We start from the raw sequence: 27,042 nt of genomic DNA on the forward strand, positions 1-27,042 counted from the left end.
CTCTGTGAGTGTCATATATTAGGAATATCGATTACCTAATTGCGATTTGCAGAAAATCGCAATTAGGTAATCGCTATTACTAATATTGATACATCCGTTCTTTTTTTTTTTGCAGGAAGTCAAAATCCTTCAACAGCGCTAGACATTAGGCTATAGCTGAGAAAATCTTGACAAAGTCAGATAGGCGTTAGATGAGGTGCAGTTGAAGCTGGGGCTGGGAAAGCTTGTGAGAAATTCAAATTTTGTGCTCAAGGAAGTCTTTTTGCCTGTCAGATACTTTTGGTGCCTTCACCCAGTCAAGATTTTTGTCTTCAAATGTATTTGTTTTTTCAGAACTCAAAATCCTTCTTCAGGGTAAGGCTGTGGCTGTATCCGATGTTGAGTTCCACACAGCAGGATACCTTCTCGCCAAGGGTCCGCTGACTCTCATTTGCTGCTGTAGAGAAGCTCTTTTGTGACAGAAACATGTTTTCTCCGCCTAGCATGGTTGCATCTTGGCAGGATAGGCTGGAGTAGTTTATCCCAGTCCTTTGAAGGTCTGGAAGTCCAAAAATATTTTGAGCCTCAGGCTTTCAGGGTGGTAGGAGAAGTCCAGTAAGATACAGCTAAGGGTACCAGGACCTCATGAATAGCACCCGGGGGTAAAGACTCACTCCAGCAGAGGCTACTAGTAGGGTCTAGGTCAGGTCCAGTTTGTATTGGTCAGCTGGACACTTCAGGAAAAAGGCCGCTTACAGCTTTCTGTAGCTACACAGGAGGTCAGCCAACTGACTCTTGGATTCCACTTCTTTGTCCTGGGTATAAGAGGGAGGGGTCCAGTACTTTTGGGCTCGTTTCAGTTCGCAGACAGCAGATCCAGTCCTTTTCTGTTCTTAAGCAGTTCCAGAAACTGTTCTGAAAGTGGTGATTTACAATGCCACATTAATGCTGGACACTAGCTAGTGGATGAGGGTGCTCCTGGCCCCTCCCTAACCAATAGGGTAAACGTTCCCATGGGTAACTCTACCCACATATGCAGCAGTTCCGGTTTTCTCTACTATAAAGAATCACACGGTGGCCCTTACTCTCAAAATCTAAGCTGGGCAAACGTTTCTCTCCTTGCGCAGTGCCTGTGTGCCCTCTTAAGAGGTGTGGCTGAGGTAATGAGCAGTGCACACCACCTATGTGACCCCAGATTAATTCTAGGGGCAGCTTTGCTCCCCACTGGGTTTGGTGCCTGCCTGACTGGGAGGACAAAAGCTGAGACCTTTACTGATGTTACCTAACTTTGCTTGTGACAGGTGTAGGAAAGAGGAGTTTTGGACATGCTCACCCCCACATTTTGTCTGGTACTCAATGCAGTTTTGATTGGAAGTACACTGGGTTCCTACTAAACAGGCCCCTAGTGCCAGTTCTCTTTCCCTAAACTGTACAATTGTTTCCCCTATTGACAGTACCTTTAGCAACCTCTGTAAGTCCCTAGTAAATGGTACTCCTAGTACCCCTGCCCGGGGTACTATAGAGGTTCCCTAAGTGCTGCATCAAGCATTGTGCATCCCTAACGGACCCCTCACCAGACTCCTGCAGACTGCCATTGAAGGCTGTGTGTCTTGATGCAGAGAAAAGTGAACACACAATATGTCACCCAGCCCAGTGTGCCTTCCCTGCAGACACTGCATGTCACATAGGTAAGTCACCCCTACAGCAGGCCTTAGAGCTCTAAGGCAAGGTAGCTATACTACATGTGTGGGCATAACTGCACAATCAGATATGCCCCGCACTAGCCACTCCCATTACTGAAAGTACAAGTGACCAGGGAAGCCATTTTAACCGCATCCGCGCTAGTTGAATTCTCCTCCTGTGCTCAGATTTTCAAAATCCCATGCTTCATGACGAGCTGGGCTCGGCATCAGCGTGCGAGGAGGCTACGCCATGACGAGCCCAGCTCGTCATGAGCGTGAAGGGGTTAAGGACGTGCTGGACACTGGTAAAAGTGAGTTCCCCAGCTACATCTACAATTTTTTTTTTTTAACCGGTTTTAGTGATCCTTTTTCAATAGCAGCATAGCAGTTCAAATCATATAATTTGTTATGGGCTCATTCATTATATCAACTGGTAAATACATATCTGAATGAACCATAATCTCAGCCAGCATTGGATCTATAACTTTGATTATCCACTCACCCCCCTCCCGCGAGACGTCAATATAATGATTTGTGTCTGGGGTGCGGGGATTGTATATTTGGCAAGCAATCTGAGTGTATTCGTGGGGTATCGCAATTTAGAGGTAGCGTATTAGTCAGAGGGATCTATCTTACATGGGAACCAAATGAGTAGTGTTGATTCTGACGTCATACATGTGTCAGGAGATGGTTACTATGTGTCTTCTTCTTCTCCCTCTTAGGTCTCTAAATCTGGGTGCTCTAGGTCATGCGTGAGGGTCTCCCAGGCTTTGGCCATCTTCATGTTTCGTAATCCTCTTTTAGCCTCCCTCATCAGTATTCGCCCCTCACACCCCGCCCATTTCATAGTTTTTTTTCCAGGTGGTCAGGTTAGGGCCTCTTGTGGCTCTCCAGTTCCCGGTTATCTCGCGCTTAGCTAGCACTAATGACAGGTCTTGGAATTTACTGGCGACTTTAGTTTTGGACGTATGGGGCAACCATCCTAAGAGACAGCGTGCAGGTGAGCAGGGGAGCTCTCTATCGACAACCTCACTCACAGTTTGCACTACCCCCTCCCAGTATCCTCGCAGCTGGGTGCAAGTCCAGAACATATGTATGAAATGTGCTCTTACTTCGCCGCAGCGTGGGCAGGCTGCCTCTTCTACTTGAAAATATCTGTGAATACACTCAGGTGTCCAGTAGGCTTTGTGAAGAACGTAGTAATTTATCAGCTCGAATTGTGCATTTCTAGATAACCTGGGTATTCCAGCCAGAATATTGTCCCAGTCCTTTGTCGGGATAGGTGTGTCCAAGTCCACTTCCTACTGGAGGCAAAGGGCCTCAAGGGGGTGCAGTCTATCCGTATGGAGCGCTCTGTTCTGACAGGATACTGCTTTGATGGTTCCTGCCGACAGGGCAATATAATAACAGCTTTGTTGCGGTGGGGGCTCTGTAGATCCCTTCCGCCAATGCTTTCGGATTGCTGCTGTGATGGTGCTGTGCAATCGAAATGTCCCCGAGACAGATTGAACTCTGTTTGAAATTCTTCGAGCAGCAGCAGTTCATTGTCTTTGTAAAGGTTGCCCATTTTTGTTGCCCCAGTTCCATCTGGACCTCTAATTCTCGCCAGTTTCACCCATGCGGGCGGGCCTTTAGCATATTTTTCGGGATGTCCGGTGAATATGGGATCCTCCCACCTCCCCCTTCTTCTGCAACCCTCTGCGCCAGTATTTAGCCTGTACTTTGAGTTCCTGGGGATAATTTCCGTACAATCTATTCACCATGAGAAACACTCATAGTAGGTTGCACAGCGAGGGCTTAATCAGTTCTGGGACCTCTGTGCATTGTTGCCCTAGAGCTATACCTTGACCAGCCATTACAGGTGGGCCGCTATGTAGTAGGACTCAAAGTCCAGGGCTGCCAGCCTACTCCCCGCTGTCGGATGCTGCATTGTCGCAAGCGCAATTCTACTTCATCCCGAGCTCCAGATAAATTCCCGAATTTGGGAATTCAGGTCTCTGAAAAGTCCCACCGTGATCCATAGGGGAAGTGCGTTAAAATAATACAGCAGGTGGGCAAGTGCTACCATTTTAAGGAGTGTTGTTCTGCCAGCCACCGAGAGCGGCAGGGTCTGCCAGAAATCTATGGATGCCCTCAGCCCGCCAAGGGCTTTCCTTATTTTACATTTATATATATATCCAGCCAGGGCTGATAGATGTGGACTCCTAGATAGGGAAAGCAGTTCCCATCGTAATCTTGCAAGGTCCCCAGGGGATCGACCTGTCTTCATTACTGGGAAGAGTCAGGACTTTCCCCAGCTCACCTTGAGCCCTGACATGAAGCAGAACCTCTCTAGCAGGTCATGGGCTCCAATCAAGTCTCCTTCTCTCCATTCCTTCCAGGAATAGTAATAGATCGTCAGGATAGAGTGCTATATGATGGCAGATATTTCCATTGTTCAGCCCTCTGTAAAAGTGCCCTGTTCTAGCTGCAATCACAAGGGGTTCTATAGCCAGGGCGAAAGGCAAGGGTGAAAGCGGGCATCCCTGTCTTGTGCCACTCTCTACTGGCCCTTTGCGATATGGTTCTCCCGGTTCACTCCCGGGCTGTGGGTCTGGTATATAGTAGTCTAGTCCACTTAATAAATCCCTCCCTAGCCCCATATGTGCCATTACTTCATACAATTAGGATCATTTGTGGCTGTCAAAAGCTTTTTCTATATCCACTACTAAGACTGCTGCTGTTTCTCGGCCCCCTCTGTTTGCCTCCAAGACAGATAATAGGCTTCTTATATTACCTGCCGTATTGTGAGATGGTATCAACTCAACTTGGTCTTTGTGCACTAGAGTGGTCATAAAAGGGAGAAGGCGGGTAGGGAATTTTAGGATTAGGATTTTATAGTCAATGTTTAGCATTGACAGCTGGCGGTATGCTGATTTGTCATGGGCTGCTTTATTAGGTTTTGAAACATGGACTATAATAAACTCTCTTATGGTGTCTGGTAGGAAGCCTGTTATGTTAGTCGCCTTGTAGAGCATCACCATGCTCATGGGTGTACCCATCGCAGTCGTAGCAGTCCTGGATTATGATCCGAAATAGTACAGGTTAGATATTCAATCCCATCAATCAGGCTATGTACATCAGGGGTGGAGAGGAGCAAATCAAAGTGAACGTACGGTTCATGGAGGATTGAGAAATAGGAGTAGTCTCGATTTAGTGGGTGCTGGCGTCTCCAGGAGTGTATTAGGCCCCATTGTTGCCAGCCTGAGAACATTTTGGCCCTGCTGGGAGTCTCGCGAACGATCTAATCGGGTGTCAGAGATGCAGTTGAAATCACCCCCAATTAGTGTTGTTGTTGTTAAACATGGAGCTAGGCGTCGGGACATATGCCAGACTAAGGTACCTTGATCTGTGTTAGGGGCATATACGCTCACCAGAGCTACCCCTTTACCGTCTAACCAGCTTTTACTGCCACATATCTACCCTCAGTATCAATTATGACCGCTATGGGTTGAAACTGAACCCCTGCTCTTATACATAAGTGTTCCTCTGGCATATGCTGAGTATGTGGTAAAGTACGCCTGACCTCTCCGCAATATGTGCTCCTCTGCTATGCAGGTAAGAGAACACTTTGTAACTTTTCGCCATGGTATGTATACCCCTGACATTGCATGTCAGACATTTATATCCTAGGTCATTAGCTATGTGCGTTGTTGGTGTGAGGAAGATATATTCCCTGTGTTCTACGCTTGTAATCTCGCTCACCCCTCTTAATGTATCCCCACTCAGATTGTGTGTATCGTTTCTGCGACTCGCTAAATCTCAACCTTAATGGCAACAGCCAACAACCTCAACTCCCCTTTCCCATGACCAGCAGAAACCTGCTACCCGCTCAAACCATATTAATGTTCATTAACTTTCGTGAAAGAGCTTCCACAGCGCTCTGTAGCATGAAGGGGTGCCTTGCATCTTCTCCAGGCGGCCAGTCTATGATCCAGCATGTCTATTCATTAGTGTGAGGCACTTCTTAGAGTAGATGTTCAAGGAGCTTCTCAGGTTCTGCGGGTAGCAGGTTAGTACCTTCTAGACCTGCAGATCTGTCTAGCAGACTGGTGGGGTGTTGCATGTCTTAAATGATATTTTCCGCAGTTATTATTATTATTATTATTTAAAATTTTATATAGCGCGCAGTTACCCTTGGGCATCCCAGCGCTTTTCCAGACAACATCAGATGGTACAGAGGGACAGGGTAACGCACTCAAGCGGGAAACAAAAAGGTTTTAAGACCTTTGCGAAAACGCAGTGTGCAGGACTCGGCGCGTAATTTTAAAGGAAGCGAGTTCCATAGCTTTGCAGTGTTAAATGAAAATCTTCTCCCGCCCATACGGGCCTTTTTGACCCTGGGGACTAACAAAAGATGTTTCAGATCCGAACGCAGCGTTCTGCTTGCTTTGTATGGGGTAACTAAGTTCTTTAAAATGCGGGGGCCATTCCCTAAAAGGATTTTATGGGCTGTACAAAGTGCCTTGAAAGCCACTCTCTCCCGCACTGGGAGCCAATGCAGCGCCTTCAATGCTGGTTTCGCTGATTGGGTCCTCGGGACATCCATGAGCAGCCTTGCCGCTGCATTTTGGACCTGCTGAACGGTCTTGAAGGTGGATTCAGGGGCGCCCAAAAAAATGGCGTTACTATAATCCAACCTAGATGTTATAAGACCCTGAATCAACAGTTTCCTCGACGCTACCGGTAGGAGAGGGAAGATTTTTCGAACCGACCGTAGCAGGGCGTAACACACTCCTGCAGTTTTCTTGGCTTGGGTACGAAATGACAAATCTGGTTCCAGCCAGATTCCCAGGCTCTTAATCACCTCTTTGGGTGCTGGGAGGTCGCCCATGCAACTCGGCCAGCTGATCGAAGGGAAAAGAGGCGTTTTACTCCCGAGCAACATTATTTCCGTCTTCGAACCGTTCAGCTTGAGGGAGGATTCTTCCATCCAAGCATGAACGTCCGACAGGCAGGAGTGCAAGGTGTCCGAATTGTCAGCCAGTTGAGATAACGAAACAACCAGCTGCGTATCGTCAGCATAGCTGACGATTTTGATGTCATATGGGGACCCTATGTCCTCCAGGGGGGCCATGTAAACATTAAATAATGTAGGGCTCAGGGAGGAGCCCTGTGGCACTCCACACTGGAGGGGGATAGAGTTGGAACTCTCACAGCCATCCCAGACCTGGTAAGTTCGTCCGGAAAGAAAAGATCTCAGCCACTGCAGGGCCACCCCAGACACCCCTACCTCAGCCAGCCACCGAATCAACACCTGATGGTTCACGGTGTCAAACGCCGCACTGAGGTCCAGGAGGATCACTGCCATTGACCCTCCTGAATCAAGAATACGTCTAGCTTCATCTACGACCGCCAAGAGGGCCGTGTCGGTGCCCTGACCTGGGCGAAAGCCGGTCTGCGAAACCCAGAGGAGTCCATTCGACTCCAGGAAGGCAGATAATTGCTTGTTGACCAGCCGTTCAGCAATTTTGCCGAGGCCCGGCAGCAGCGAGATGGGCCTAAAGTTCGACAGGTCGGAGGGATCAAGATTGGGCTTTTTTAAAAGAGCCTTAACAACAGCGGTTTTCCACGTAGGTGGCACCACACCCTGGACAAAAGACGCATTCATTAGGTCCGTCACAGGAGCCACAATGGATGCTGATACCTGTTTAAGGAGCCTCATGGGAACAGGGTCCCTGGGGGAACCACTTTTAACGGATGCTAAGGTTTTGGATACCTCGCTAACTGAAACTGGGCCAAAGGAATCAAGATGGAAAGATGTCTCTCTGACCCGAGTTCCCAAAAGCTGATCCAGCATGTCTATTCATTAGTGTGAGGCACTTCTTAGAGTAGATGTTCAAGGAGCTTCTCAGGTTCTGCGGGTAGCAGGTTAGTACCTTCTAGACCTGCAGATCTGTCTAGCAGACTGGTGGGGTGTTGCATGTCTTAAATGATATTTTCCGCAGTGCGTGGCGTGACCTTGGGCATCTTCAAGCTTGATGTCCGAGATGCATTAGATTCTGGGTTTGATTCAGAGTCTAGATGTGAGAAGTGTGGCTCACTGGTTAGAGCGGCAGACTCTGAAGCAGAGATCAGGCCCGGGACCAGGGTTCAAGTCCCGACGCGGCAGGGTCTTGGGCTCAGTGTCCGCATACTTGATAATTCTCGCCTCAGCGCCTACTCTAATCATGGGTCCCACGCTGCAACTCTGGGCAATAGCTTGCTTAATCTCTACAACGGCCCCAACAACACTGGGATGCCTGGCTTCACCTTGGGGGTGCCCAGGAGGGGCATCTCACAGGGAGAGCCAGGAAGGGTTCCACAGCGTTATACAGCGCCGGGACGCCCCGTTGCTGGGGCAGCTGTGCGCTTTACAAGTATACTACATTTACATTTACATTTAGATGAAGAGACTCCTGCTCTGGTGTCTCCTGCTCCGTCTGACCTCTGCTTATTTGGTCCACAACCTCCAGTGCTGTCTGACGTCCCAGTCGAGCCTCAGCTTGGGAAGGTACATTTAGCTTTTGTCGGAGCCATGTGCGTATGGGATTCCTGCGAACGCGCTCCCATCCTCCTTGCTAGGTTTTGGCTCGCCTTGAGTTTCTAGCCAATCCCATGTCTCTTGCAGGGTCTGAAAGAACCGCACCCCGTCTGGGGTTACTACTCTCAGCTTCGCCAAAAAAAGCATGGAGTACTAGAGGTCCATCCGTCATAGTTTCTTTTTGACCTCTTGGTAAGATGCTCTCTGCCGTTGGACTTCCCTAGAAAAGTTCAGAAATGTGCGCACAGTCGCGTTGTTCACCTTCAGCTTCCCTTTTTTACGTGCTAGTGCTGGTATGGAGTTCCAGTCTCCGTAGTGTAGGAGCCGCGCAATCATTGGGCGCGGGGAGCTCCTGCCGATGGACGTCTGATCGAGACAAGATGCGCTCTTTTGAAGGCAGAGAAAGCAGAAAGGCCCTGAGGGGCCACGCTGGTGTGCAACCATTGTTCTAGGTATTGTACTATGTTTACGCCTTCAATTTTCTCTGGTAGACCTATAACTCGAATGTTATTGTGGCGGGAGCAATTTTCAGCATCTTCTGCTCTGCTTTTTTAATCGCAGCCATAGTTGGGGAGAGGTCTGCTAATGTGCGTTTGTTGCTGGTCACCTTCTCTGCCAGCTTTCTATGGTCATTTTACAACAAACTGAGATCAGTGGCAATGGGAATGATTTTGAGTTCCAGTGCCTCTCTGGAGGCAGTGATAGCGTGGAGCATATCTTGGAGCGTGGGTGTTCTATCTGTCCCCGTTGCTGTTGGCGCAGTTATCTCTGAAGTTGCAGGTTCAGTCGTCTCAGTCTGATCTAGTATAAACACACAAAGACTGGACTTGCTCTGAACAGTTAACTGTATTTTTAAGCCATAGGGGGAGTTTTTAAAGAAAACAATAAAACTTCCCTCACAGGATAGGCTCACTGTCACTAACATGTTAGTCCAACTGTTAATTTCAAAAAAGTGTTAATACGCCACATTCCATACAAGCATCAAGAGGAAATTTGTAACCTCAAAAGATTTGTGACCAAAAAAGTGTGAGAAAGGTAAGAAAGTACCTCATGTTAGCATCACCAATGGGGGCTGCTGTTTGCTACTCACCAGCTTGTCCATGTTGTCATCATCGGTAACTTTCTTAACCATGAAGAAAAAGAGTGTGTGTTTTCAAATTTCTCGGAGGTGAGAAATCAAAATGAAGAAAATCCGTGAAAACGTGGACAGATGCACTGTCAGTGTTTGTATCACTCAGTGCCCACTGGTCCCTGTGAGTAAAGAAATGCAGTTCTTAGAATTAAAATGGGGTACTACGCACTTGCAAAATGTAATTTTATTATGTGCCGTGAGCGTCCTCAAATTAAAAGAATGGCGTAGACTTGGCCATCTTCAGACGCGAAAGACCAACATGTTTTGTTGCCAACCTATTTAGGCAACTTCATCAGGGCTGATGGGGAAACCAGTCTTCGCCTTACTTGTATATCACACCAGACCTGTGGTTATATGTTGAAATTAAAAAGAACGTGCCAAATGTAAATAAAACTTAGCTCAAGCATTCATTCAAGCCCACTCCTCAAAATTGCATAAATTACCGAGTGTTTGCTGTCATCTTTCGTACCTGCGAACCACTTCTATGGGGGTCCCGCGCAAAATGGTTGCATGTCCCAATGACAACAGCAGTCCTCAGTTTCACCTGAAAGCACTAGCGTATTAAGTATAACCTGTGCCACAATAAAAAATACACTGTGTCACCTGTACACTTTACAATCTACTTCGAACTCTGTCTCAAGGTTCCCATCCACTACCCATAAACTCCTTGCCAGAACTTTGAACGACAATGTTATCAAGCAAATTCTGTACTTGCCAAGCCATGGACACACACCCTCAGTTTAGTCGTGAGCCCATTATCATGCATACAACAGGGTCGAGGTGGACTTTGCCACCTTCACCCCATATCCGTATTATAAAAAGGCAATTAGACGCAGGGGATGGCGCCTCCGTGCTCGCTCTCTCACTGCGAGCACACCTCAACACTAGATTCCCCTTACAGCATCCGCGGATTGCCTTCAACTTGGTGCTCCGTCCTGATGATGTTCGGGGGACGCGAGCATCTGGTTTTTAAACATGACGCAGGCTCAGGAAACATGTGACCCGGAAGTCGACTCCCGGTGTTACTCTGCACTTAACTAACACTTTCCCAAAACCAAAGCGGCTATTTTAAAGTGGTATTATATTGCTTGATACATTTAGGGATGCAGTGATTTTTATTAAAAACCGAGTCATTTTAGAAGGTTGGAAGCCTACTTATTAATTTATTGACCAAAAGGAAACAATTTCATGAAAACCTATCAAAGAAAAAAACACTCATATCATGAATTTTATTTTATTTTTTAAGTCTTCACTCATACATTCTAGGTTGTACTGAAAACCTGATGGTAAAAGATCCCGCATATCATGCTGATAACCTTATTAAATGGGATTATTCGTTTCAGGTTTCAAGGTAGTTAATATACACACATGAAATACCGCCCGAAGGTGGCCGCCCTGCCCCCGGGGGGCAGGGCGGCCACAGGTCGACAGCCGGCTCAGCCCAGAACGTCTCAACCCGGAGCTGCCTCTGGGTTGCCGATAACCACTGCCGTAGCTCTCGTCTTTCATGGGGTCGAGACAGGTCCGGACAATCCCCCTTGGCAGCCCCGACAGCCTCGGTGCCGCACTTCTTGGTTGAATTGGCTCAGCTCAGGGACAAACCACAGACTCATCACTGGTCTCTGTAAAGAACTCCAGGACTCGTGCAGAAGTAATTAAGTTCTTTATTGTATTAAGCCAACACAGGCTCCAGCGCGGAGCGTAGCATGCAGCAACTGTTCAAGAGGTCACCAGCTGTCGACTATCAAACCTAACGGACAGTTGGTGAGGAAAACATCCATACGGTGTCCTCGCAGGGACACACACATGTAAACCTACGGTGTCCAGGGTTGGACACATTAGGCTATACACAACACATCCTCCCCTTAGGAATGTGAAACAGAAAAGAGAGGTAATGATAGAATGGAGGAAGGATGAAGGATGGAGAAATAACCAAAACATTGAACATTACAGCTTGGCATGATGCCTTAAGTTTAATCACAAACATAGTCACTGAGTTTTACTGGTGGTAGCACTCTCCTACCACATCTGCTTGTGGCAACCTGGGGCGACTGATGGCTTCCTGGAGTAGGGGTCAATAATCTTACCATCCTACTTGTGTCAGTGGTCTGAGTGATGGCTCGTGTGTTACGGGTTGCATTGGATGTAGCAGTGTTTAGTGTTTCGGCTCTTGAGTTGACAGGTTTGCAGTCAGGCTCACCTTCTGAAGAGTGATTGTGCACATTTGCGTTTACTGGTGTATGTCTGTTCACTGCCCGTTTCTTTAGGAGGTGTAATGTCCGTGCTCACTGGGAATGGTCTGCACACAGAGAGAGCTGAGAAATGCCACACTCCTCCATCGCTCAAAAGAACAGAATTACAATGCACCCTGTTTACTGTAAGGGGCGGGGAGTACTTGTCCTGCCTTTTCCCTATGTGTCCGCTCTTCTTTACCTTTACCGTGTCTCCCACAGAGAGCTGCACAGGTTTGCAGTTGTGTTTACCATCATACCATATTTTGGCATTGTGCTGTGCTTGCTCTACTCTTTTCCTCACTTGGTCCGTAGACCAGTGCACTCTTTTATCTGCCCACATTGTCTTTGGTGAGGGGTGTCCTGCCTCGCATGAGCGCAAATGGACTGTGCCCAGTGGTGTCACACGGTGTGATTCTGTAGACCCACACAGTCTTTAGGATCTCTTTTTTCCAACTGAACCTATTGTTGTTGGCCAACTGAATGATACCCTTGAGAACTCTGTTGAAGCGTTCCACTGCGCCATTTCCTGACGGGTGGTACACTGATGTGGTTTTGTGCTCTATTTGATTCCTAGAGATGTATGCCTTGAAGGCGTCTGATACAAACTGTGGCCCATTGTTCCTAACAATCAGTTGGGGGACGCCTTCCCGTATGAACACGCTATGTAAGAACTCTACCCCTGTTTTTTAATCTACTCTGGTGGTAAATTTTAGTTCGGGCCACTTCGTAAAATGGTCTATGATGACAATTATGTACCACTGTTCTTCATGTTCCTGTATGGGGCTCATAATGTCTACCCCCACCCTTTCCCAAGGCATTGCGGGGCAAGTGATAGGGTGAAGGGGTGGTCTGAGAGTTACCTGGGTTTTGTCTGAGTGTGAGCACATGCTGCATTCTCTGACCATTCTTTCTACTTCCATACTTACACCTGGCCACGAGTAGTTTTCCTTCACTCTGTTTTTACATTTTACTATGCCTAAGTGTCCTTCGTGGCATAGGTGCAAAATTTTCTTCCTAAGAGTGGTAGGTGGAATAACTCTTCCCCCTCTCAAAAGTAATCCATTCTCGTGGGACAGTCATTCCTTACTTCATAAAAATGTCTGAGTCTCAGACAGGTCGTTTCTGTTTGTACAGCCCCCTTTCAACATTTTGATTACTTGACTTTTGATTACTTCAACGTCCTTTTCTTGCTCAGATAACCACTCTTCTTTTGAAATTTCTTGGAAACATTCTTCAAGACTGGCTATATAATACTCCTCAAGTTCATTTGATGCTGGTGTTTCTGTAGTTTCTTCAGGCATTCTGCTCAGAAAGTCCGCTACTACGTTTTGCACTCCTGGAACGTAGTGAATGCTGTAGTTGTAGTTGAAAAGGCGCATGGATAATCGTGCTAGTCTGGCGGATGCATTGTACAGGCCTTTCGTCGTGAACACCTTGGTGAGAGGTTTATGATCCGTGCATAGGGTAACTTTGTTTCCCCACACGAAATTGCAAAAGTGTTCTGATGCCCATAAACTCGCCAGTGCCTCCCGTTTGAAGTTAGAGAATTTTTCCTCCATTTTAGTTAAGGATCGTGATGCAAATGTAATTGTGTATTCCGCTCCTTTGTTGTTCTTCTGAGTTAGGACTGCTCCGATTCCTTTAGAAATTGCATCAGTTGTGATGGTGTTGTGAAGCAAAGGGACGAATCCTTGCAAGGGCATTGCGTTGCATAATTCTTTTTTTAATGTATCAAATGTCTGTTGGCAAGTGTCGTTCTACTCAAATTTGCTCCTCATTTTCATTAATTGTCGTAATTCGTAGGTCTTACTCGAAAAGTTCCTGATGAATTTTGCGTAAAATTCTACCAGCCCCAGGAAGCACCACATTTCTTCCTTGTTTCTGGGTACCGGAGAGTTCTTTATAGCATCCAGTAAGTCCTTTGGGCTAATTCCATATCATTAACTTCATGTCCCAGGTAATTTACTGAATCACTTGCATATTTACATTTGCTGTACTCTGCAGTGAGTGCTTTAGCCTCTAATATTCCCAGTACTTGTTCCATTTTCTCATTGTGTTCTTCCCTGGTCCTTCCCATTATGAGGATGTCATCTTGGAATATCAATATATCTGTGCTCTCCTTGAAAATATTGTTCATAAGTCTTTGAAACATCGCTGCCGCGGATGCTAGACCAAATGGCACCCTTGTGAACTGAAACACCCAAAGGGTGTGACGAAAGCAGTGAGATTTCTGCTGTCTCGATGTAGTTGTACCTGGTGGTATGCTGACTTTAAGTCTATCGTCGAAAACCATTTGGTCCCCTTAGTTGTTGCTAGCATTTCACTTATCTTGGAGGGGGGGTGAAATTGTTCTACAACAATGTTTTTGTTTAGGTCGAGCAGGTCTACACATAACCTAAGCTTGCCGTTGGGGCGTTTTGCTATGACTAAAGGCGCAACCCATTCGCTGGCCTCCACCTGTTTTATAATTCCTTCCCTTAATAGCTTTTCTAATTGTGATTTTACTTCATCATTTACTGCAAAAGGAAGGTTCCTTGTCTTGTGCACAACAGGTATGGCTTGTGGTTTTACTTTAATCCTGTGTTGGTATCCCTTCAAGGCTCCAATTTTCCAATTGAATACTTTAGGAAACATATCCAACACAGTCTGGTCGTAGTCTCCCTTGCTGTGTACAACTAGGACTGGGTCAGCCTTGCTGGGGTCAAGGATGATGCCTCAATCACCCTGATCCATCCCAGTACTGATGGACCAACTGCTGCTACGTACAGTTTTCCATCTCACTCCCTTCGTTTTTAAGTACATTTGAGCTTTCTTAAACCACAAACATTGATTGGTTCACCTGTGTACTTATTTTATAGTTATGTCTGCTTTTTCAAGGTGTTCTCCAATGCAAGGTGAGAACTTTTCTTCCCAAACCTTTTTATTTACAATTGTGTAGGGTGATCCTGAATCTGCTACAATGCTGATCCCTACACCACCTATTGTCATTTTGCATACTGGCTTCCTAGTCTTTGTTGTCTTGCTTGTACTGACCTCTTTTACTTGTTCGTCTTCAATACTGACGACACACATACTAACGTCCTCTTCGTCTGATGTTTCTTGGTGACAAGCACTTTCATCGTTGACGAGTTTAACGGATCGTGTGTTTCTCCTCCTGCACGCCTTTTGAAGGTGACCTATCACTCCGCAGTACGTGCATTTCACTCCTCTGGCAGGGCATTTTCTGTCATCTGCCCAGTGTGATATGTCGCCACACCTATAGCAACGTTTCCTTTCACCGCTAGTTTGTTTGCTGAAAACTTGTTTTTTTTGCTTTGTTACCCCAAGTTTGTCTTGGTGTGCGCTTGTCTTGCATCACTCTGTTGACGGTTGCACTCTCTTTTTTTTTCACTGTTTTCTGCAATTACAGCTTTTGCGCAACGACCAGTTAGTTCCGCTTTCCTAGCAACGTCTATTATGTTTTGGAGTGGGTACTCTCCTTTAGCCCATAAGTTGTCCTGGATGTTTTCATTGGATCCTTGCATCACTATCTGGTCCCTGATGAACTGATCATGCAAGTCGCCGAATCGACAGTTCAATGCCAAGTTTTTAAGTGCATAGCAAACAAAAATGCCTGCCCCCACTTTTTTTCTTTAGAAAAACACTTAATCAAATAGGGCAAACAAAAATTCTTTTATGTTTGACCTGGTATTTTATTTAAACCGGTCTACTTCAATATTTTTTCAATCTTTTTAGAGTGAATTTATACCAAAAAGGAAAAAACATTCAGTAAAATTCAATTAGATCTGTACAACACTATTTACATGACAACAAAAAAAATATATACATTTCAAATATACAATTTATCATACATTCTACACAAAATAGACAATACAAACAAAATACATAAATTGTTCTTTGATAGACCTAATCTATATCCATGAACAAAGAGAAAGAGACAAAGTCAAAAAGGAAAGAGCAACACTTTAGTTGAAAAACAGCTTAACAACTGGCTACAGCCAGTTGCAACGCTTGATGTTACGAATTGCTCCTTCAAATGTGCCGCACATTTTATGTATTTTGTTTGTATTGTCTATTTTGTGTAGAATGTATGATAAATTGTATATTTGAAATGTATATATATTTTTTTGTTGTCATGTAAATAGTGTTGTACAGATCTAATTGAAATTTACTGAATGTTTTTTCCTTTTTTGTATAAATTCACTCTAAAAAGATTGAAAAAATATTGAAGTAGACCGGTTTAAATAAAATACCAGGTCAAACATAAAAGAATTTGTGTTTGCCCTATTTGATTAAGTGTTTTTCTAAAGAAAAAAATGGGGGCAGGCGTTTTTGTTTGCTATTATAGAATAGGGTCCAGCCTACTCCACTCCTTACATGGGCCTAACTCCTTAGCTTTTCAAAGTTTTTAAGTGCAGACACATAATCATCCACTGACTCTTCTTTTCCCTGCTTCCTGTGGAAAAATCTGTTCACTCCAACGCACACATTTGGCTTATAGTATGTATTTAGGTCGTCAATTGTGTTTTTGTATACATCATTCTCACTTTCCCCTCTTGTTTTTTTGTTAATGTTGTTATAAACTTTAATTCCACCTGCACCTAGGCAATGCAATAAGAGTTTGTCTTTTTTCTTTGACGTAAATTCATAATCATCCTCTAATTGCGATATATATATAATTTTAAAAATACTCCCTCCATTCTTCCCATTTGAGTAATGGTTCGTCCTTGCCTGGTAGGAATGACTGTGGAGGGGATAGATTCCATAAATAGCCAGATGCCACTAGGTAGTTTGGTTGTGGTGCTATGTAGGTTGGAAGTTTTACAGTGTATTTGCCTTGCTTATTTATATGTGTATAAGTATTTTTATTTGCACCAAGACCATGTTTCTTATGTACTAGCAAGCCCGCTATTTGGTTTTGTTTTGTTTTTTCCTTGTAATGTATTTGCATGGAGTATTTGCGTTTGAATGTTATGTCCCTTTATTTATTTATTTATTTTTATTGCCAAGTATTTGCACAGTAAGCAATGTACCTTTATTTGCACCTTACTTGTTATAACTTCTGTTTATTTCCTTATCTCCTGCGACCGTTCGGCAGCTCGGCTTGAACTCGCGATGCTCCGTTGTCTAAAATTGTCTGATTGTTTATTTTTGTCACTTTCAAAATGGCCGCACGTATTTTGCCTTGTACGTCACAGAGGGCCATATGTATCAATATCTGCATTTGCGAATCTCAAATAGCGATTTTTTGCGAATCGCTATTTGAGAATCGCAAAATGCTATGTATGTAGGATTTGCAATAAATTTTGCGAATCCTACATATTCCTTAATTGCGAATTTCAAATTGCGATTCACAATTAAGGAATACCTCCCCATTCATTCCTATGGGCCAAGAGGCCCATAGGAATGAATGGGGAGACATTCTCAATTTGCGATTAGCAATTAGCGAATCGCAAATTGAGAATGCAATTTAAAGCGTGCAAGGGTGTCAAAAGGACACCCTGTTGCACCTCTGAAATAAGCATGGGTTCACATGTGGATCACATGCATGCACTAAGGGCATGTATGTGCTTCAAATGGCACTTTGAAAAATGCAAAAAAGTGCATTTTTCAAAGAAATCTCAAATTACCACCAACTTTTCCCTCAAGATGGCCGACTAGTCCTTGCGTAGCACATCACGCCGCAAATTCCTTCTGTATGACGTTGCCTCGCAGCTGACAGTTTAGGGTTCGTTCAACGGTCAATTCCCGTCTGAGGTAATTAACCCTCGTGCTATTTCTATGCGAACTTGGAATATAGCAATTTCAAAAACTCCTTCATAGCGCTGCTCGTACTTCATTCATTTCTGCCAGAAGCGTTTAATGTTTCGCTGGCTATATCAATCTTTTCAATTCATTCAATCACGTTTTTTTTTAATGTCACCATCCACTTGTATTTAATGAAGTTTTCTTTATGAACCTTATTCTCTGTATATTTTTCCGGTTCTTCTTTTTTTTATGGTTACTTCCTTTTTTATATTCTTTTCTATATATTTGTATTTTCCTCCTTTTATTTCTTTCATATCCGTCTTCTTCATTTTTTTTTCATCCTTACAGTGGGTTCCGGTGTTGGCCCTCATCGCCATTGTAAAGAACTCCAGGACTCGTGCAGAAGTAATTAACAGCCTGATTCATCAAGCTGAATTGCGCTCGCAAAGGGCCAGATTCTCAGAATCTGGCCCTTTGCGAGTGCGATTTTTGCATTTGGGATTCATCATCCCAAATGCAAAAATCGGTAATAGCGATTTCGCTATTTTGCGAGGAATTACATTTAAAGAATCTCTATTTGAGATTCCTTAAATGCAATTCATCATCCATTTTTAAATAGCGGATTCGCAATTTCGGCCCGCTATTTACCGCGAGGTCAAACTTCGTGGTAAATAGCGAAAACTTAGAAAAATGCTTTTAAAAGCATTTTTCTAAGTTGCATGTGGCACACACACATGTCCTTTGGACATGTGTGTGCGCAACACCTGTTTAAATTTGCATTTAAGGGGTGCTACAGGGTGTCCTTTGGACACCCCTGGCACCCTTTAAATCGCTATCTTATTTGCGATTAGCAAATTGCTAATCGCAAATAAGGAATACTCCCCATTCATTCCTATGGGCCTTTTGGCCCATAGGAATGAATGGGGAGTTATTCCTTATTTGTGATTAGCAATTTGCTAATCGCAAATAAGGAATATGTAGGAATCACATTTTTTTTTGCGATTCCTACATGAATCCCGTTTTGCGAGCCTGTAATAGCGATTCCTTATGAATCGCTATTATTGTTTCGCAAAACGGGTCGTTGATCAGGCTGTAAGTTCTTTATTGTATTAAGCCAACACAGGCTCCAGTGCGGAGCGTAGCATGCAGCACCTGTTCGAGGTCACCAGCTGTCAACTGTCAAACCTAACGGACAGCTGGTGAGGAAAACATCCATACGGTGTCCTCGCAGGGACACACACATGTAAACCTACGGTGTCCAGGGTTGGATACATTTGGCTATACACAACAGTCTCCGTAATGATCTAGCATCTCCTTTCAGGTGCGGCCGATTCCTCCATGTTTGATCTTGGGCCGTCGCCCGGGTTAGCTTTTCAGGAGTAATTTGGCGATGTATGGAGGGATAGTCGCCTTGAGGCAGTGTATTCCCTCCTCAGCAGCGCTTGGTCTCAAATTGGAGCCCCCACAGGCATGTGGGGGTCAGGATGGTGCCAGATCAGGCTGGCCACGAGGAGCTCCGAAATGAGCTGCTCACTCCATCGGTGTCAGGCCACTCCCCCTTCTGTAACATCTTCTACCGTGATCAGTACTGTAATTGAACTTGCGTAAAAGGAACCTCAAAACAGGGGATCAATCCAGCAGCACCATAGCCCCAAGTGACGGGTTGTAACCCCTTTGGATAAATTATTGCTTTGTTTTGCCTCTCTTGGATCTACGGAATCCTGTGTGTACAATGAATAAAGCCTGTCATTCAGTAATGGGATTTTTTTCATGTAATGCTTTACGGCATACCGTACGGGGTATAGTGTGCATGTCCATATTAGTAGTAAGTCTACCACTGTATTGTTTACGTCTACATTGTGCAGTTTCATTTATCTCACCTTATTTATGAGTAAATCTGTTTTTTCCTACTCAGCTAGATATATTGTGGAAGTGGATGGAAAGTATGGACTGTTCAGGGGACTGACCCCTCGTATTATCTCCAGCACACTATCAATCATCTCTCGTGGGGCCTTAAAGAAGGTAATTCTTCACTGTGGAATTTCCATTTATACTGCATCACATTGGGAAATGAAAATCAGATAGAATTGTTAAAGTAAGTGAGACGTTTTTGATTTGAAAATAGGAAAAGTAACAAGCATTTGCAATGCAATAGGTCTCGCATTTACGCAAGTTTAATCTATTGGCATTGTAAATGACAATGCATTTATTTTATTCATGTTCTTAAAACCAAAACATAAATAAAAGGCATTGTCATTTACTATGCCAATAGCTTAAACTTGCGTAAATGCCAGACCTATTGCATTGCAAACGGTAGGCATTACGAACAACAAGAGGAAGGGAGGGCGGGTAGGGGGGGTGGAGAAGGCACAGACAACGGGAGGGAGGGCGGGGAGTTAAGAAGGCACGGACAACGGGAAGGAGGGTGGGTGTTAAAGAATGCATGATAACGGGAGGGAGGGCGGTGTTTGTAAAGAAGGCACCAAAACACGTCGTACCTGCAGTAAGAGAAAGTGGATAAAGAAAATAGTGCTTAGAGACTAAATAGCAGGTACCGTGTAACAACCGAAGTAAAGGGGCCAGTCACACTGGGAGGTGACAAATGAAGAGGAGGCGGTACTAAAGAGGGACTAACGAGCCTATTTACGAATTAGAAGCCAGCATTTAGGACAGACAATGACACAAGCAAATATGGGTGGAGAGTGGGCGGGTTTTGTCACACATAATGCTGTATATTCCGTGTGGAGAAGTGTGGCTCAATGATTAGAGTGGCAGACCCTGATGCAGAGGTCTAGCCCGGGACCAGGGTTCAATTACCCGCCTCGGCGGGTCTTGGGCTAAAAAATTCCACGGACCTGATAATTCTCGCCTCGGTGCCTAATCCAATCATGGAGTCCCACTCTGCAACTCTGGGCAATAGCTTGCTTAATCTCCACAACGGCCCCCACAACGCTAAGGATGCCTGGCCTCCACCTTGGGGGTGCCCAGGAGTGGACGCCTCACAGGGAAAGCCAGGATGGGTTCCACAGCGGTATTCGTACAAGCGCCTTGAGACCCTTGCGGGTGAGTAGTGCGCTATACAAGTATCAATTTACATTTACCCCCATCCCCCGCCCCCATACACACACACTTATTTGGACAGTCAAAAATGTCTTGCCCGATATGTGCAGCTTATTTCATGAATAAATTTGCCATGCACACCTGTCATTATTTGGACACATGGATTGCTATAATGATCTTACAGACCACAACATCATGCCCTGGCTTCATGTACCAAGTTAGCATGCGTGTCACTGTCTTTTTGGGAGGCCCCCCCAGCGGCAGAGCTACAATGAGTTGAGTATCAATTAGCAATTTGCGGAGCGCTGTCATGCAGTCCAGATCTGCTAGTTGAAACATACAATTTGCGGGCGACTTCAGACTTCCCCATAAAAAGTCTAACTTATTTTGAATGCAAGAATACATAAACCATTGCCCACTCCCTGCCAGTCATGCTCCATGGAGTGCATCAAGCAAAACTTGTGCTGTCTGTCTTTGCGGGGCATAGCTGTGGCAGCGTGGCTCTCCATCTACCTGTAAAGGACTCTGGATAGCTGGACTCCAGTGCTTCCAGCTCGTTGCGCTGTTCCTCCCGTAAGTCGGTCATTATCTACGTCATCTGTCCAAGGGGTACAAGGCAGGCAGTGAGGGGTTTGGCAGCTACGCACAGAGGAGAGCGTGACTGGAAGGCAAGCAGGCAGCATAGGAGAAGCGGACCAACCGCCACTCGGTCATCGATTGCAAAAGCCTGATTTGGTTTGTATGTCACATTCCATACAAACTGTTTGGTATCCGTGAATGCTTTTTCCGTGCCCCTTGTGTGTCACAATGCTGTTGTAAAATAACAAAAAAATTCGAAGCCCTCACAGGTGGTCAAGGGACATAAAAGGACAATCGATATTTCTGGGGTGAACTTATCGGGTCTCAACTAGAAAGGCAGGTCCCACCTTGAGGCCCGCTTCCCTCAAGCAGACATAGCAACAAGCTATAGCAAGCTTCACCACGCGAATGTGACAGCCATTTTGGCATAGAGAGATTTTGTCATGGAAGTTTAAGACTGTGGGCAAAACTGCACAGGTTTATACAGATATGCAAATCGTTACTCAGGTTGGCAGTCCAACAGAAACTCATCACATGTAAGAAAATGAGTGCATGGGGGAAGGAAGAAAGCACGGACAACGGGAGGGAGGGCGGGGTTGTAAAGAAGGCACCAAAGTGAAGAACCGTTTATACCCACTTACTGGGTCTCGGTTGCGGGGGAAGCGCCCAAGTCTTCCATACCCTCCTTATTTAGTAAAAGGAGACACAGGAGCCTTTGTCTGCAGGAGGAACCACGTTTTATTCAAATCGCCCGGGCTATGGAACAGAGTCCCAAGCTCATTAGAAACAAGACACCCTGCAGCTTACAGACATTAAATACACATTTCCCACATTAAGAAACCAGTTTGGGTGGGGGGTGTGGCACCCCCGAGTCAAAAATGCAGTTACACCATTCTTTATTCAGGCAGGACGGGGCTGCAACAGATGGTACAAAGATTACGGACAGGTCTTGCAAAACAGGAAATGGACGTGAGGGAACAGATAGATCTTGAACAACAGGATATGTGAAAGAAACAAGTTCTGGGACGGTGGCGTGACCAAGTCTTGAGAAACAGGATGAATGTGTGCAGGAGTTCAGTCCGAGGGTGGTGAGGCCAATTCTTGGTTAACCTTTTTCGAAATTGGCTCAACCACAAGGAGCAGGAAGGACAGGGTGGTTGTGACAGCTAGAATTTCAACAGACATCAGCAGAAATGACCAGGAGGGTCGTGCAGAGGTGTTTGACACGAAATGGCAATGCAAAAACAATGGAGTCATGACACAAAATGGATGCCGTCAAAAAGGACACTTTTCCTCAGACCCTCCTTTTGCCATTGGCAAATACTCTAGGAGACGTTGATATTCATAAGATCATCTGTTTCTTGTTGGAGCATCATCTTCATATTAGTGTTGTGAATGTTAGAAGGTTGAGGCTTGAGAGCCTGAACACACATTGCACAGAGCATTGGCAGATACTGAATGCACAAACAGCAGGAGACTAGGACATCCACTCCCAAGGCAAGGAAGATGAGGACCCTCCATCCCCATTGGGAAAGGAGGCCCCAGATCCAGCCTGTGAGGGACCAGTTGCCTTCATCCTGATGAATTTCAGAGGAAAGGTGATGCAGACGTTGGATGGCATCATATACTGTGGGTGCTTGATCAGGAATGTACACACAGCAGCTGCAGCCAATCAATTTACACACACCACCACGATCAGCGAGGATGATGTCAAGGACCAAACGATTTTGAAGTGTTACAAGGCGATTTGCCTGTAGCTCTGCAGTGATGTTTGAGAGGGCACCAGCTGTTTCTGTGATGGTGGCCTCAAGGACCCTGGTCAGTCCTCGTGTAGCTCGACTGTTTGCCATTGGGCCCCAGAATGGGAGGAAACCCTTAAAGAAGTTCCTGGCTTCCTGGCCTACTGTATCCTCAGCCGATATGACACCCATGCGTGAGTGGCACAAAGTGCCCTTCATCAACAGGTGGTAATCTCCATGGGTAGAATACGTTGGTGGAAGGAGGAAGGCCAGATAGCAGGTACCAGACCAGTTACGGGGGAGCCAAGTGTAGGCTGCTGTGCCACAGATAAAGTAAGTGTTGGGGGACACCACCAACTTTGGAGGAGACGTAGAGTTCAAAGTTTTAGTGATGTCACAGATGCTAGTACCAACTTTCTTAGTTCCTAAGCCATGGATGCAGACACACCCGCACATTTATAACATTTAGAGTGTTTCGTACATCAGGTAGTAGCCTTCTGGCGCGAAATTCGGTAAATGTTTGTCGAGAAGTTGAGTTAAAATTCCACCATCTCACCCAGTTCATCCGGTGGTAATAGCAATGTGGATGAACTGGTGGGGAAAAAAGGGGTATTGGTATTGCCAGACCTGTTTCGCCAGAAGTCATCTCGAAATGATCCAAGGGCAGAATTGGCAGTACCATTGACAGTATAGACCTCCTGCATCAACATACACCATGCAAGACAGGACTCAGAGATGGAAAGGATAAGGAAAGAGTGGAACAGGTTGTGTCATAGCATGCGGCATCAGTTCACTCACCCAACAGTTGGAAGTATTTATGATCAGCTGATGATGATGTAACATCTGGACAAAGGTGTTATTGAAAAATTCTGCACGGCGGGGCAATTCGTGGGCGGGTAACGTGAAATACTGATGATCTACAGGAGTCGGGGTAGGAGTTGGTGGGGTAACAGGATAGTAGATCAGTAGCATCCAACTGATGATAGACAAGAAGATTGAGACAAACAGCGTCACCACGGGGGCCACAAAGCACTTGCTATGTAGGAGACTCACATATTGTTTCTGGACTTGGGTGTATTGGACGGCTGCCATTGCACTAAGTCAGGGACCACTAGTGGCTGTCTGTGATTGGTGGTTGCTTCACTGGATGCAGGTGCCAAGAGCCCTATGGCATACCTTAGTCTGACATACCAGCACTGTTCTTAGCTGGGAGATCACAGACCTACAGCCTGTAGGCACCTGAGCGAAGTCAAGGGTAAGCCTTCCTTGTGGAACACAAGTTACATCGGGTAGAAGTAGGAACAGTATGGTCAGGGAATAATTGTTCCTGATGCTGAGCAGAGTGAGGGGAGTGTTCCATCTTTCTCTTCAGTATACTGTCACTCTCTGCTTCCGTAGATGTAGAACGTAGTCTTGCGTCGCTGAAGGGAACAACTTCAGGACTATTTCTGTCTCTGAGTCTCCTTGTCCTTCCCTCACCCACTGATCATAGGGGAGCGGCAGAGGCGTTCGTCGGCAGTGGAATGCGTGGATCCAGTTCTTCCGTCCCTCAACTTTCACGGCAGTGCGGGTGGCCAGTAACACCTGATGGGGCTGCGTCCAGCGGGACTCGAGTCTCTTAGTACGTTGAAAGTTTTGGATCAGGACCAAGTCGCCAGGTTGGATAATGTGTCCTGGGCCCTCGCTTTTATCAGGTATGGCCTCCTGCACCTGGTGGTAAAGAGTACGCAAGGTGTTAGTCAAACTGTACAGATAATCAGTCAATACAGAGTATTCAACATCAGACAGTTTCTGGGGCGTGGAACACCCCACACATTGGCAGGCCTCCCGAATGCAATCCCATGGGGCGATAGGCCTATCCTGGTATGGATCGTTGTCCTGACAGACAGCAGGGCCAGGGACCGAGCATCAACCCAAGTGACACCTGTCTCGGCTACAATCTTGGCCATTTTAGTCTTTAGGATGCCATTGTACACCTCCACTAGACCTGCTGATTGGGGGTGGTTAGCTGCATGAAATTTTTGTTTTATAACCAGTGCTGAACAGACATACTCCATTATTTGAGCCGTAAAGTGTGTCCCATTGTCACTCTAGACCAAACGGGGCAAACCAAATCGTGGGAATTATTCTTTCAATAGTATTTTGGCGGTAGTGATAGCGGTACAGTCTTTGACAGGGTAGGCCTCCACCCATCGGCTGAAGGTACAGACCACCACCAGGACGTATTTTAAACTGTTACATCTCTCCATCTGGAGGGCTTCGAAAGGAAAGGTAGGGGGAGAGAATCCTCCTCCAGGGGTTACTGTGCCTTTTCCTGGGTTGTACAAAAGGCAAATCATGCATGTTTTGACCATCCTCTCAGCATATGCTGGTATCTTTGAGTTATCCCAGGTGGGTTCCAGCAACTTGCATATCCCTTTCGCACTAATGTGAGCAGTGCCATGGGCCATCGTTCCTACCGGTAGCACATGACTGTCGGGCAACATCCATTGTCTCTCCATAGTGATACGGGCCCAACAACCATCCATTTCCTTTACCATTAACTGCTCCGTCCACATCGTCAGCTCCTCAGGGGTAGCATGGGACTGAATATCGATCACACTCTGTACAGTATCTTCAACCATGCCCCCCTCTGCCACCCACCTGGCGGGACCGCCCACATACATTCCTTCCTTTTTCTTAAGAGCTGTCTGTCTGGCTGTCTGGTCAGCCAGGGCATTGCCTTTTCCAACATCATCCGTCACTTTCTTATGCGCTTTACATTTTATAATAGCTACCTTTCTGGGAAATGTCAGGGAGTCTAATAATCGGTGAATTAGGGGGCCATGTTGAATTTTTGTCCCATGTGAAGTAAGGAAATTCCTTTCTTTCCAGAGTCTCCCAAAGTTGTGAGCCACCCCAAAGGTGTAGTGGTTGTCAGCGTAGATATTAACCGTTATTCCTTTGCTTAACTCACAGGCTCTAGTGAGGGCCGCTAATTCTGCAGCCTGAGCAGAGCACTGCGGAATCTGAGCTGTTTCTACTACTTGCTCTAATGTTGTGAGGGCGTAGGCGGCTGAAGTGTTACCATCTGGCCCTCTTAGACATGATCCGTCCACATACAGTGTACCTTCTGGGTATGCTATTGGGGTATCCTGTAAGTCAACTCGTCCCTTTGTCTCCTCTTCTGTCGTCAATATACAGTCATGTGGATCTAAACAGGCATCCTGAGTATCCAGTGGGAGTAATGTGGCGGGATTCAGTACAGTGCATCTCTTAATGTTAACGTGGCTGGAAAAGAGTGTCAATTTATATCCTGTGAGTCGTGTGCTAGTGAGGTGCTGTGTCTTGGTGTTATTAAGGAGGGTATCCACAGAATGGGGAACCATCAGAGTCAAGGGGGAGTTCATGGCGTTACCCGCACTCTGATGGACCATGAGTGCGGCCGCAGCTGTCGACCGTAGGCATCCTGGGAGAGCCCTCGCAACAGGATCTAAGGTGGCTGAAAAATAGGCACATGGCCGATGGTGACCTCCGAATATCTTGGTCAAGACAGCGCATGCACAGCCGTCTCTCTCATCTACAAAAAGAAACAATTGTTTGTTATAATCAGGAGTACCGAGGACTGGAGCAGTACACAGAGCTCATTTTAAATCCTGGAAGGCCTGCGTATGCTCTCTATTCCATGGAAAGGAACTGTCTGATACGTCTTTAGTGGTGAGAAAAAGAAAACATTGTTTGTTATAATCAGCTTTTGTGTCCGTGGGGCCGCCGTAGCATTGATAATGGCTACACGATCAGCGGTGAGCTGCCTTCCCTCCTTCGAGAGGAGATGACCTAAATAGGTCACCTTCTCTTGACAAAACTGAAGCTTTTTTAGAGAGACCTTGTGGTTATGGAGGGCAAAGTTGCGTAACAAACAGAGAGTAGCCTCTTTACATGTCGGGGTGGAATTTACAGTAATGAGGAGGTCATCAACATACTGCAGCAGTGTGGAATTTTCAGGGAGTGCCAAGGAATCTAGTTGACCTTTCAGAGCTTGACTATAGCTACTGGGGCTCTCGGTGAAGCCTTGAGGGGCACGGCAAATTCTAAAGCTCCGCCCACCAAGGGAGAAAACAAAAAAATGTCTGCTGTCAGGATGTATAGGAATGCTGAAAAAGGCATTCTTCAGGTCTATGTCAGAAAAGTGTGTGGCGTCAGAAGGGACCATCGTCAAGAGGGCTGTAATGTCGGGGACAACAAGGTATTGGGAGATCATTATTTTGTTAAGGGCTCTCAGTTCAATCACAAATCTGTATATTTTAGGGGAGAGAGCATCTCCATTGGTCTTTTTAAGAACCGGAAT

General features: G+C 45.8%; 1 protein-coding gene across 1 annotated transcript in view; it reads left to right on the forward strand.

The window, feature by feature from the left end:
• Nucleotides 1–27,042, forward strand: part of MTCH1 (mitochondrial carrier 1) — a 360,468-nt gene that overhangs the window by 25,078 nt on the left and 308,348 nt on the right. The window contains exon 3 of the mRNA XM_086923273.1: nucleotides 19,253–19,359. Within this exon, the coding sequence (XP_086779399.1) occupies nucleotides 19,253–19,359 (107 nt within the window). The remainder of the gene's footprint in view (nucleotides 1–19,252; nucleotides 19,360–27,042) is intronic.

This window comes from Lissotriton vulgaris, chromosome 5, assembly GCF_964263255.1.
Source record: "Lissotriton vulgaris chromosome 5, aLisVul1.2, whole genome shotgun sequence".
Classification (NCBI taxonomy): domain Eukaryota; kingdom Metazoa; phylum Chordata; class Amphibia; order Caudata; family Salamandridae; genus Lissotriton; species Lissotriton vulgaris.